This window comes from Anas platyrhynchos, chromosome 2, assembly GCF_047663525.1.
Source record: "Anas platyrhynchos isolate ZD024472 breed Pekin duck chromosome 2, IASCAAS_PekinDuck_T2T, whole genome shotgun sequence".
In the NCBI taxonomy this organism is placed as follows: domain Eukaryota; kingdom Metazoa; phylum Chordata; class Aves; order Anseriformes; family Anatidae; genus Anas; species Anas platyrhynchos.
Genome location: NC_092588.1, coordinates 126,243,162 through 126,256,060, shown reverse-complemented (window position 1 = coordinate 126,256,060; position 12,899 = coordinate 126,243,162). Strand labels below are relative to the sequence as shown.

The 12,899-nt window shown below is 40.3% G+C and overlaps 1 protein-coding gene across 1 annotated transcript; it reads right to left on the bottom strand.

Moving 5' to 3' along the window:
* Positions 1-8,217: 8,217 nt before the first annotated feature.
* TOMM7 (translocase of outer mitochondrial membrane 7) lies at positions 8,218-12,894 on the bottom strand. Its single transcript, XM_027450926.3, has 3 exons — positions 12,749-12,894; positions 9,603-9,651; positions 8,218-8,439 (listed from the first exon to the last, which is right to left on the bottom strand). The coding sequence occupies exons 1-3, from the start codon at positions 12,849-12,851 to the stop codon at positions 8,424-8,426; spliced, it is 168 nt and encodes a 55-aa protein (XP_027306727.1). The 5' UTR covers positions 12,852-12,894; the 3' UTR covers positions 8,218-8,423.
* Between the last annotated feature and the right edge of the window lie 5 nt (positions 12,895-12,899).

Here is a 12,899-nt window from a genome sequence, read left to right as displayed (position 1 = left end):
TCTGAGTGAGGTCACGTATGAAGGGTTTACCACCAAGAGTCTTCATTCTTCTCCCTCTTGAGATAGCAGCAATGAAAAATACACATTCTCCATTCACACATACAGCACGGATCATACTGTACATGATCCACAGGAGACCTCAACGGGGGTCCCAAGTTGAACTCTTCAAGGACTGTATTACTATGTGAGAGCAGAGGGGAAAGAAAAAATAAAAAAATAAAAAAGTAAGTAAGGAAGAGAAAAAGAAATCTGGGCTCACCTCTCTCCTAGTACTGGGTGATGGTTAAGAATCATTATAAGATTGTTATTAGTTACTACGAAAACCTTAACTAAACAAACTCACTCTTAGAAAGGATTTTCTCCTGGAATTCCAGGAGACAGCCCAACTGCAGGGTACTGAAAACTCGTGCAACAGACTGACGAGCATCTGCACTTCCTACCTGCACCCTTCAGCTAGCAGCCACCCCATGTTGTCCGTCACCATAGCAAAGATGCAAACATTACTACATTTCAGGATGTACAAGGTGAGCAAAGATCACTGCTTGCTAGGAGATGCTGCTGGTGCTGTCGCTGAGGTGCCACCATTTTACCTGCAGCTCCTCCACAGCCACCTGCAGTTCTCAGGGTACCTCCATGCAGCAGCTGCCTTGCTGGTGACTGTTTGCCTGTTGCTGTGTCAACTTCAGGCACTCTGTCCCCAGGATAAGTACCATTTTCTGGAACCTACACACACTGGTGCCTGTGACACACAAACACTCGTAGTGGAGTATTCACATGGAATTCAGAGAACTAAACACTGCTGAGCATGTTAAGGAGCCTCTCTAACTCATCTTCCTTTTTCTTTTTTTTTTTTCTCTCCAATTCACTCTATAGGAAGTATTTTACAATAAGCAACAAATACACATGAGCATTTACTAGTTGGTAGCTCAGTGCAAACACGTATAAAAATGGAAAAGAGTAGAAATGATCAGTCTACATTTTTACAAATTGATCCCCCAAAACTAACTCTGCTACTTTTAGCAACAATGAAATCATAGAATCTTCTAGGTTGGCAAAGACCTTCAAGATCATCAAGTCTACCCATCAACCTGGCCTACCAAGTCCTACCACTAATATATGTCCCTTCGTCACATCCACACGTCTATTAAACATCCCTGGAGTCTCCAGGGACTCCACCACTTTTCTGGGCAGCCCGCTACAATGCTCTGCTACCCTTTCTGTGAAGAAATTATTCCTAACATCCAAACTAAACCTCTCCTGGTGCAACTTGAGACCATTTCTTGTGTCTTATCACTTGTCACCTGAGAAAAGAGAATACCCTCCTTGCTGCAACCTTTCTGTTGCAGAGAGCGATGAAGTCTCCCCTCAGCCTCCTCTTATCCGAACTAAACCACCCCAATTCCCTCAGTCACTTCTCAGTTGTCCTATATGACCCGTGTGATGGCACTCAAGATGATCTGCACCATGACCTTCCCTGGTAATAAGGTCAGACTGACAGGCCTGTAGTTTCCACGATCCTCTTTCCTGCCCTTACTGCAGATTGGAGTCCCATTCCCTAACCTCCAGCCAACTGGGACCTCCCCAATTCACTAGCACAGCTGGCAAGTTACTGAAAGTGGCTCTTAAAAGACAGCACCTCATAACTGAGGGCTAATTCACCAATACTGCGCAAGGCAAAAAAAGACCTGGTAGTAGTTAATGGTAAGAACTGGGAAACTACCCAGCGAACAAGCCTTATGGATGATGATGTACAGGACTAGGTTCTCCCCACAGACTGTGAAGCCAGCTAGTCTGCCTCCATGTTTGTCTTGCAGCTCTATTCACTAACATCACCCAGAAATTTTGGAATATACTCAACAGATTACAAACTCCCTTTATCCCAAATTAGCTTTCCTAATGCAGGAAGAGGGTAGAGAAAGTTACATTAAAAGGAATGCATGCACTCCGTACTATGCAAGAAAAAGCCTGTGGTATTAACAGACAGTATCAGAGGAAGATAAGTAATAACGTTTGTCTTGGTGCTGTAGTCATGACACTAAAATGCTAGATAAGAGAGAAAAAATATCATTTGAAAAGACCTAATACTAAGGTAAGTAATCTGTAATGCAGAATTACTTAGTTTTTTGACAATGATGGTCTCATTTTCCTAACTTTTTAAATGTATTTTTTCTTAATAGAAGCCTGATGTGAAACAAACAAACAAAACAAAACAAAAAAATATTTCAGGCACGATCCACTTCTGTGAACACGTGAACTCCATTCAAGACAATTTACTAAGGTAAAATCCTCACTTCAGAGCTTGCCTTCAGATCTTCTGTAAAGGTCTGAGAAATAGGTTTTCATGTACACAAGATACTAATTTCTTTATGAAAACATCTCAAAGCACGAAGAAAATAAATGGAGCAGACTACAGAACTTCTGCTAAATTCACAAAATTTATTCCAGAAGCACAGTAGGATGTTTGAACTTTGCAATCATTTCATTTGCTGCGTTACATTCATTTCAATAGTGTCATAACTGTCTGGTTTTCAAAATCCTGAAATATTTGAATGGTGACTATATTAAAAAAGTAGTTAATTGCAGTCAGTGAAGATACACAGCAGTACCATTGCCTGCCAAGTAAGCCAATGCACCGATGTAAACTCTAAATTTTGGCCGAAAAAACAGATTATTTAAAAAAAACTGTCTCCGTTTCTAGCACCTTCACTGACTTTATTAATGGCTGGTGGCTAGTGAGGTTACCACGGATGCTAAGGTTAGAGGTGGAGGAGTATCCACCACTAGCAGATTAAATGGAGCAGTATCACTTTTCAGCAGTAATGAGCAATCAGATAGACTCAACTAGCTTTTGAAACTTCACCCAGAGTCTCCCACTGTTACTTGTAACTAGTAATTTAATTTAAAAAATAAAATAATAAGAAGATAAATATACAATAGTATACATCACAGTCAGACCCTGAAGTTCTAGAAGTGCTGATAAATATATGTATTAGTATAAACCTTATGGTATTTGGTGATAAAGTTTCTTTAAGCCCTTATTTATTGAATTGAATGGTTAGATAACAATTTCAGATCTCTCAATGAAATACTTTCTTCCTGAAAAGATGAAAAATAAAACCAACCCTCTCACCCCCAGAAAATGAAGTCTCTGCAGTCTCCCACACTGAAAGACTATTTCATCGCCAAGCTCTTAACTAAATTAACTCAATTCTGTAATTTTAACATATTTACCTTAATCTCAGTATACTTCAAGGCAGACTTTGGGGGTCATAAGATAACACAGTACAGAAATTTTGCAGTCTGAATTCCTATTGAATGACCAGAATCTAAGAAGAATCAGTCTTTCAAGAGAAAATCTATACGCAAAATAAATAAATAAAACATTAATCTTCAAATTCAGAAAATTGAGATTTGATTTGCCCTACCATATTTATTTCTACCAGACAGTGCTCCCCTAACGCAATATGGACATTTTATTGTTTCAGCTAAATTTTGACTATTTTCAATAAGAGCAAATGTATTAGTGACTAGCTGTTCATCTCTTTGAATTTATATATAAATAGATACAATTCTACATTCTGCAACATATAAAGAAGGAAAATGATATATTTGCAAATTATATTAAGAGTTTTACTACCTGAGAGAATCCCTACTGTGGCACACACACACACAGATGTAAAATCACCTACGGAAAGTTCAAAGTCCAATCTTCACCTTAAAAAAGAAAAACTGCCTACTGTGTTATTGCTAGTACATAGCAATAGTCTTCCTCTCTCTTCTTCCACTTCTGCTAATAATTTGGGTAGAGATGAAAAGGAACCACATCTTGACTACACCTGTAGATCCCACATTAGCAACATTAACAAATACAATGAAGTTCAAAGATGTTCCTCAAATTCCAAGACCTATAATCCTTACTAATCATACGGCTTAGTGACCTGGGACTGGACTATAAGAGAAAATGGAATTTGTTAGAAGGGAGACCATTTGGGATGAAGGCAGATATATGGGCAATCTTCCAGTCTTGCTGGAAAAGGCCTGTTTTCCAGTTGCAGCGTTACACCATTTGGGGGGTTTCTGTAAGAGTAAAAAATCCTGAGAAACACCATTAGGACATAACTGGAAAATTATTTTAGGACATAACTGGAAATCCAGGTTTATCTCACTTCCCAAGCCACTAACTGCTCATTGCTTTGCAGTTGCTTGAACTTCTTAAGTTATTGTTGATAGAAATTTGATTTCTTAATCACAAGAAAAATATAAGAGTAAATTCTCTTTTCCACTTGGCGGACGTGCATCTCCTCTGCCTTACCCATTCTCTAATCCTGAATTAATAGAAGCATAACTAAGAAACAATGAATGTAACCCACAAACAGTTACTGCGTTGCACACCATCATGGAAAAATATTTAGAAATTGCAATTAACTAATCAGTTTTAAAAAGTAAATTAGTCATATGACATTAAACCAGGATGTGGTTTACTCCTGTGGTGAGAACAGATGTAATGAGCTTTTATTTCCAAAATTCATCATAAGTACCATCATAATTTAAATTCCAAGTATATAAAGAGATATTTCCAAAAATATCCAGGGTATATAGCTTGTTTTAGCATTTTTTTTCCCTGTTAAAAGCATGTCAGAATCCTGTTGTATTTACAACATGATGCAATAAAAACAAAACTTAAGAAGCACTTTGTCATCCACAGCCATTTTGTGAGACAGCTGTACACAGAAAAGCAGCAATGGTTTTACACATTGCCATTGTGTGGGCCTGTTGTTACAAAATCATGATAATTGCTTTGGTTTGCAGTGTTTACATGTTTGAAAACTATAGGTTTAAGTTACTTTGACTTTTGCTGATGACTTAAGGAAACTAAGCATGTATCCTCTTGCTTTTTAACCGTTATGCGATACAAAAAAATGACATTACGCTGGCTGTGTCTACACCAGCAACTTGGAGAACCAAATACTTGTTCCAAATTTCACATCAGCTTCGTTGTTACCTCAACTGACCAGTCCTTGAAAAGCTTTTGGGGCAAAAAGGTAGGTTCCTTTGTAGATTAACTTACTATGAACAGATCCGTAAACCATTTTGTTTATTCTCCCCTGTTCACTGGCTACACTACAAGGCACAGAAAGTCTTTTCACACCATGCTGTCAGGAGATCCCAGGAGAAACCCACCAAACTCACAAGACTCCCCCAGCATTACACACCAAGCATGACAGGGCTCTGCTCTTTGGCTATGTACACACCTGTATTTTTCTCACAGCTTACATGATTTTCACTTCTAAAAACCTTGTCTGCGTTTCATACTCCTTTACCCTCTTCTGATCAATCTCATCTTTATTTTTCCAGACCCTAACTTTCTCCTTTCTAAAAAAAAAAATAATAATAAAAATCTAATATCTTTATCCCCCTTTACATTTGTAATGACCATGCCCTAGGACAGTTCTTCAGAGATGGAGCCTGCTCATTTCTTCAGTCCTGGTTTAAAGACAATTCCTTCTTCACAGATACTCTCCTCAGACACCCATCAGGCCATTGGCTGGTGCCGCTCTTGCAGAAGGAGGCCAAGGAGGTGGACCAGGACCTTCCAACATGCAGAAATGTTGACTTCCTCGTGTCAAAGTACTATGGTCATGGTACTGCAGGTCACTTGAGACAGACAACAGGGTATTCTTCTCACACTAAAATCCTTGAGATTTGGCCAAAAAAAAAAAAAAAATCCCAAAGATTTGGTAAACAGCATAGCAAACTACAATCTATGTCAACCTTTGATCTTCCTAAGACCAGTCCAGGTGGAAACACTCCCCTCAGCCTCTTGCACAATTATTTGCACAACACACCCCAGCAAAGCTTCCCACGTGGGGCACTACACTAAGACTATGGCAACCACAGGCATGCTCCACCTCCACTTGGCAGGCACAAGGCATGCGGCCGTGCCATTCCTACGTCCGGGTAAGATCCGATAAAGATACCTCAGAGAGGGTACGTTCTGCACAGCACACAGGTAAGCACAAATGATTTTATTTCACACCTCTCAGAGCATGGCCAAAGCATAAACTTGAGTTAAGCTGTGGAAGTCACGGTCTGATTTTCAGTAAACTACACGTTCTGACTTCATTCAAACATCAGAGTTCATGCCTGGTCTCAAAGGACTGCATCACAAACCCCATTTCTGAAAAGAAGCCATACTTGGCTCCAGAAGCCACTGATCCACGTGACAGAAGTCTGCTGAGTGGGAAAGCCCCTGTTTGTTTCTAAGTGTCTCCCATCCCATGGTAAAACAAACGCTTTTGGGGAGTCTGACAAACAGGAAATGTATTTGAGTCCTTCCACGTTAACCCAGAGGCCTGCCCTCTTCCTCCTAGCAACAAACAAACACTCTTGACAAAACTGGTGTATTTGCTGAAGTTATTTTAAGAGAATTAAGATGCTTTAGAGTAATCTGTTCAAAATACAACTTCAAAGAACAAGGATCTGTTCCTACAAACATGTCTGAATTTTGTGAAAATGACAGCAACTATCAAATAAATTCAAGGTATTGCTAACAAAGACTCCCTTCATTTTTAAGTCTTAAGAGAAAAAGACTTCTCTGATCCTGTTTTTGTTACTTTATTAGTTACCAAGACTTCTGGTTAATGGCTATTCAACTCTTTTCAAGATAAAAATGAGTTTGTAAGGAGTTTCAATTAGTGTTTCTCTCTCTAAATAAAAAGTGACTGCATTAATCGAACAAATTTGTAATATACATCAGCATTCAATTTAACTTGACTTGAACATATTTAGGAAGGACAATTTATTCCTGAACTTCAAAGGCCACAGGTTGCATGTTAATGACTTTTGTGAACCACATTTGATTTATTTTAAAAGAAAAACAATTGCAGTCATTTATCTATAGCAATGATTCACTAAAAATTTGTTATCCAATGTGCTTAAAGCAAAATTCTCAGAATAAGCACTGCCTAAGCAATACTTATCAAATAATTCCAAGTCTAAAAAAAAAACTGAACTAGTTACTTACAAGGGAAATTTTGACGATAATGAGGTCACAGAATCCGGCCTGTGCTTGACACATCCATGCTTATTTATACACTTTTAACAAAAGAGACAAGAACACTTCCCCATTTGGAACTTCTTGCCAAATACTATAGTTCCTGGAAAGCTGCCAGAGCGACCATGCGGTGGTTAAGACCCACAAACCACATCCCCAAATCTGACACACAACAGAGTATATGAAATATACTTTTGCAGGTGTTTTGGTCCACAGCTGCATTTTGGGTATTGCGAAACACAAAGGTTGACTTTGAGAAATCTGAGTTACTTTGCACTGCTACCTTTGATACACTGAATATACTTTGCACAGTAACATTTCACTACGAATTCTGATAGCAGAGGAGAAAATGAGAAATCTCCTATTCCTTAGTTAAATTAAATGTAAAAACTGGCTGAAAATCTACAGGGTTAAAAAAAAAAAAAATCAATCTGGAATGCCTTTGTTGCAATGTTGCAAAGAAACTTTTTGTTTGTTCTGTAAAGTATCACTGCACGAATACAAACTAGCTTGTATACTTCTAGATGGGAGAGTAGAGTAACCTAACCAGTTCAGCTTTTATTTTAACAGAAAACAAGCAGCTGCCATTGCTGTGTTCTGGTTTCATTACAGAAATGGAGAATGCCAAGTGAAGATAAAACCACCGTATTCCAAAGAACAAGACTTTGGAACAAAAGAAAAACACACCGTAATATAAGTCTTCTTCCTTCAGCTGTACGTCAATAACTTCTACTGTACACAAGCATACACACATACACAGCAATTTTGTCACGTACTCCCAACCCCACCCCTAAATTACGGAAAATTTAAATAGTATTTAAAGGTAAAGTCAGAAAAACATATACATCTCTCAATCCTTAAGATATCCGGAGCTGAACAAATCCAAAAGAAAAAGAAAACAAAAACCAGGCCTGCACAGAGCAACCAGCTGCAGAGGCTTACCAACATTCATGCAGAAATCTTTGAAGAATACCAAAACGTTTAAAACATCAGCTCAGTTTTCTGGTTATCATGAAAAGGAATAGTTACCCGAAATTTAACCTTGTTACGATGATTAGTGGGGGTTGAATGTCACCAAATTTAGAAAAAAAATCTGGTTATCGTTCCTATAATAAAAAAAATACTATATTATATGTAATGTAAAGACTTGAAAACAACACATATGCATTCAAATGTATTTATTTAATTACACTGTGATGCAAATAAGTTAGGTCCATATAAACTCCATTTTGTTGTATGTACAACCTATGTCTTTAGCAAGCTGACTGAGCCAGCTGGTGTAAGTGTCCGCCTCATCCTCTGGAACATACACATCTTCAGACCCTTTCTCTGTCCATCGTCTGGTTCTAGAGCAGGACAGCCACATCTTTCATCCCCAAAGCAGACTGAAAGGGGGAAATGAAGGTCAGATTCACAGTATGTGTTTGTTTTTAAATGGATTTTTCAAAAGCACAAGTCAGAAGAAACAGCCCTATAAAAGTACAGAATAAACACTACCCATAAAGAACAGTGAAATAAAGCTACCTTTAAAATAAAATTTAAGCCTACGGAGCATGAACATGTGCCCAGAAAAATGAGCATCTGTAAGCTTTGGAGTAAAACCAAACACATGCTTCTGGTATCTGTATATCCTGTTATACTAACTTTATGTTGTGCAGACATATGCAATAAACCAAAGAAAAAAAAAGTCTCAAGATACTAGTGAAACTAAACAGAAATACTGCCAGAAAAAAAAATACTTCAGCAACTTAGTTCTTAAGACAATAGGATATTTTACTGAAACTGTAACATCCCTGAAAATGGAATTTCTATTGTTAATATATGACCTTGCAAACAATACACACCAATCAATTATTTGTTTTAGCAGCATCTCTGGTTCTGTACAGCAAACAAAGCTATTTCAAGAACAGTAAGAGTAACACTTCCTTCATAACCTTAATTTTAGTAGTTTGAGCCATGGAAACTCTCCAATAAAATTCAAATATCACAAGAATTCAAGTGTTATTAATGCCAGGATGTTGCAGCAATAACAAATAGCCCCACAACAAACAGGCAGCGAGAGCATATGTACTTCAATTTATTACAGTGATTAATATTAAAGGATATATCCCTTTATTTAATGCAGCTTTTACACAGTTTACCACCCTACTTGCAAAGAGGGAAGGAGACTGGGTTTTATTTTAAACTCATGTTAGAAAGCTAAGTAGTTATTCCTAGGTGCAGAAAGAAACTTGCACAAACTACCCTTAGAACAGATTAGAAGGGCAGCTTCCACTCAAAAGGTACAGGAGGTTCCATATATTAAAAACTGCATAAGATTAAGAGCAAAATACTAAGGCCCTCCTAAGAATTTGGTTTGCTGTCTGTTCTGGTTTAGATTTCTAGGCAAATATGAACTGTGACCAGCTCTGTTATCACCCAAAACAATTAAAAACTATGGATTAAAGCAACTTTCACAGCTCTTGCTGTCCAGCATGAACAGAGATGACAATTAAAACCCTGATCATCTACAGTGTTTTTTTAATGTACATTTGGACCTGATACATACCTCCAGATTGTCGGCTCGGGCATTCCAGGATCTGCACCCCTCTTAAAACCTGAAGTGAAACATACATTAGATAAACATTCATATGTATGTGCAGATTTTTACACAGCTGAAACAGCATCAAATCATTCCAGCCCATTAAATTGCAATAAAAAGAACAGGGAGCTGTGATTCATGAAGACATAGACTCACCTCAACAGAAACCAAAGGGTTACAAAATAGTCAAAATAAATAGACTTGGGTGTATTTTCTTTATTATTATTACCTGTATCTCTCTCTGACTTAAAATTCAGGGTCAGCTGGCTATGTGAGATGGTGGAAATGATTTACCCCAAACATCAAGGCACACGTGCATGCATACACGTACCCTGTCACGGCTTTGACTGGGATGGAGGTGTTTTGGTTTTTTACGTAATGGCTTGTACGATGCTGTGCTTTGGATTTTTGATGAAACTCAGCAGCGATAACACCAACGTTTTAGTTGCTGCAGAGCAGTGCTCACGCAGAGCCAAGGACTGTTTAACTTCTCACACTGCCTTGCCAGCGAGCAGGCTGGGGGTGCAGCAGGAGTTGGGATGGGACACAGCCAGGACAGCTGGCCCAGGCTGGCCAGAGGGACATCCCACACCATATGGCTCAGCAATAACAGCTGGGGGAAATGAACAGGAAGGAGGGGATGTTCGGAGTGATGGCGTTTGTCTTCCCAAGAAACCATTACGTGTGATGGGCCATGCTTTCCTGAGGATGCCTGGATGCCTGCCTGCTGGAGGGAAGCAGCAAAGAGATTCTTTGGTTTGCTTTTGTCTTAACCCACAAGTTCTTACACTTTTCCCTTTCTGATTCTCTCCCCCACCCCACCTGGGGAGAGTGAGCAAGTGGCTGGGTGGGAACATAACCGTAACAACCCCCACATGCAGATTTTAGGTGTTATTATGAAAGCAACCTGGTCAGACAGCATCAACAGTGACACCTGTAACTGGTATAAGGGCTTGAGGAGATGTCCTGTGACGGCACCTGAACTTACAGCAATATTTCAATAATAGCTCATTGAATTGAAGATTAGAGAATTCTAAACCTTAAACCAATTAAACTTAAAACTATTTTGGGGGAAGGGGGTGGTTAATTACAGAGAGTTCATCCCCAGCTAATGACTCAAATACTGATTCACTAAAGCAAGTGTACACTAGAGAAGCAATTCAAGGTACAGTTTACTAAATAGCGTTAACTCCCAGACTGTAAACTAAGTCCTGAAACAGAATCATAAAAGACACACACTGTTCAACAACATGCTTACTATGTTTACTGTATAGAAATTGATGTTATATGGAAAAAACATATTTACAGACTATAACTAATCAGTGACAACTTTCCTGAAACACAGGCCACGAAGGTTAATGGAAAAACTCACATTAACTTCATGGACACTGGGTCAGCCCTTCAAAGATAACCTTGTCTGATCTGAGGCTGTTAAACATTCTGACCTATTTTCTTTCACTGCCATACTTTCCAGCAGAAGTGATTTAAAATTCATGAAATCATATTAGCAGTCGAACTATGTGTGTGAAACAGATTTAGCTAATGTTTCTGTTTTTTTCTTTTTGTTTGTTTTGTGGTTTGTTTGTGTTTTTTTCCCCTAGTACTTTTAAATAAGCAAGCCAATTCAACAAAACTACTGGTCTAATTCACCTAAGAGGGGCAGCCACTTCAAAACAAACATTAAAAACAAACAAACAACAACAAAATACATGTACAACCTGACCAATGACCTGGAATCGCACATCTCAGACTCCCTTGTACTTATTCTGAACTCCCTATCCTTACCTAGGTCTTCCACAGAAAATTAAAACAAATTGCTGAAAACTTCATTGCCTGTGTTTAGTTTAGCCTGCGTGTCATATACATGGGTCAATACCAAAGTTTGCCTTGAAGCAGTGACACCAAGCACAGTGTAGCCCCTTGCCCGTGTAATTGCTGTACAAAAGAGGTTCCCCCAGCTCTACAGAATCTGAGTGGCTGCCACCCCCAAATGTCTGTGGGGGACAAGGGTGGCACCTGCTTACACTTTATGTCCTTTTATTAATTACATCAGGCAAACTCGTAAGAAGACAATATAGATGTGGAACAGCATACTTATCGCTTGCAGGTAAGAAATTAAACAACTACAGTTTTGTTTCTTAGGGTTACGTAACAGAAATATACCAAGCACCCTGACAGCCCTGCCCATGGCGGGGGTTGGCACTAGGTGGTCTTTAAGGTCCCTTGCATAGCTTCCATTCTGTGGTATTGGTACAGCTGCAAACACAGTCAGATGGCTTTATTTAAGGTGCTTAAGTTATATGCTTGCCTCAGAGCTAAGAGTGATTCTCTCAGATACTGTCGTAAAAGCGAAACCAACTGCAAACCTCAGCAGGAACAGAAGTAGGTCGCAAAGCACTGCTGCAATCCCACCCCCAAATAACCAATTTGGAAATAATCGGTAAACTAAGAACGAAAACGTAATTAAACTTTAACCTGGCTCTGCCAAATCGTTTTACTCGTTGTGTTGGAAGCGACCCCTTTTATTACTGGTTGTTCGAGCATGTGTGTAACTGATTATCTATTAAGTGCCTCGGCCCTTTAAATTGGGTTTAGATTTTATATATTTTTACGTGTTATATTAATTCCCCTCGATTAAAAGCCACTCAGCTCTGCCTGCAAACACGCACAGCCCGGCTGTAAGCGTGTTGGCGCTCAAGGTGAAGATGTCTGCCTGCCTCGGCCGCCTCGCCCAGAAGGCCCCACACAGTTTAGGGCACGAAGCCTCCTCCCCAGCCGTGCCTGGTGGCTTCCCCGGGACCTTTTAGAGAGAGCAGCGAGCAGGAGCCCCGGCCCCACCGCACACACACGTTTTTAAGCAGCCCGTGCCCTTCAGCCACCCCCACCGGCGGCACCACCGCGGGGCCCCGCACCCACACACCCCAAAAGCCGCACGGGGGCTGAGCCGAGAGGCTTGGGGAGGCTGCAGCCTCCCGCACACCCAGCCTCAAACAGGGGGGTCCCCAGCCCCCTGCCCGTCCCCCCCCGAGCCCCCCAAGCAGGCGGGGGCCGCCCAAGGGAGGCCCCCGCTCGGTCGCCGGGCGGCGGAGGTCCGCGCCCCCGCCGCCACTGACCTAGGTAGAGCACGACGGGGATGAAGCCCCAGCGGATGGCGAACTGGCCGCCCTTGAAGAGCTGCTGCAGCCGCTGCTTGGCCTCCTTGCTCAGCTTCGGCATGCCGGCGGCGGGGGAGAGGGAGGAGGAGGAGGAGGAGGAGGAGGAGGA

Bases quoted from the DNA above. Each gene is read 5' to 3' on its own strand.
- TOMM7 (XM_027450926.3), bottom strand. From the start codon at position 12,851: ATGCCGAAGCTGAGCAAGGAGGCCAAGCAGCGGCTGCAGCAGCTCTTC. The intron at 9,652-12,748 runs GTCAGTGGCGGC...GTTTCACTTCAG, and splicing joins CCCCGTCGTGCTCTACCTAG to GTTTTAAGAGGGGTGCAGAT.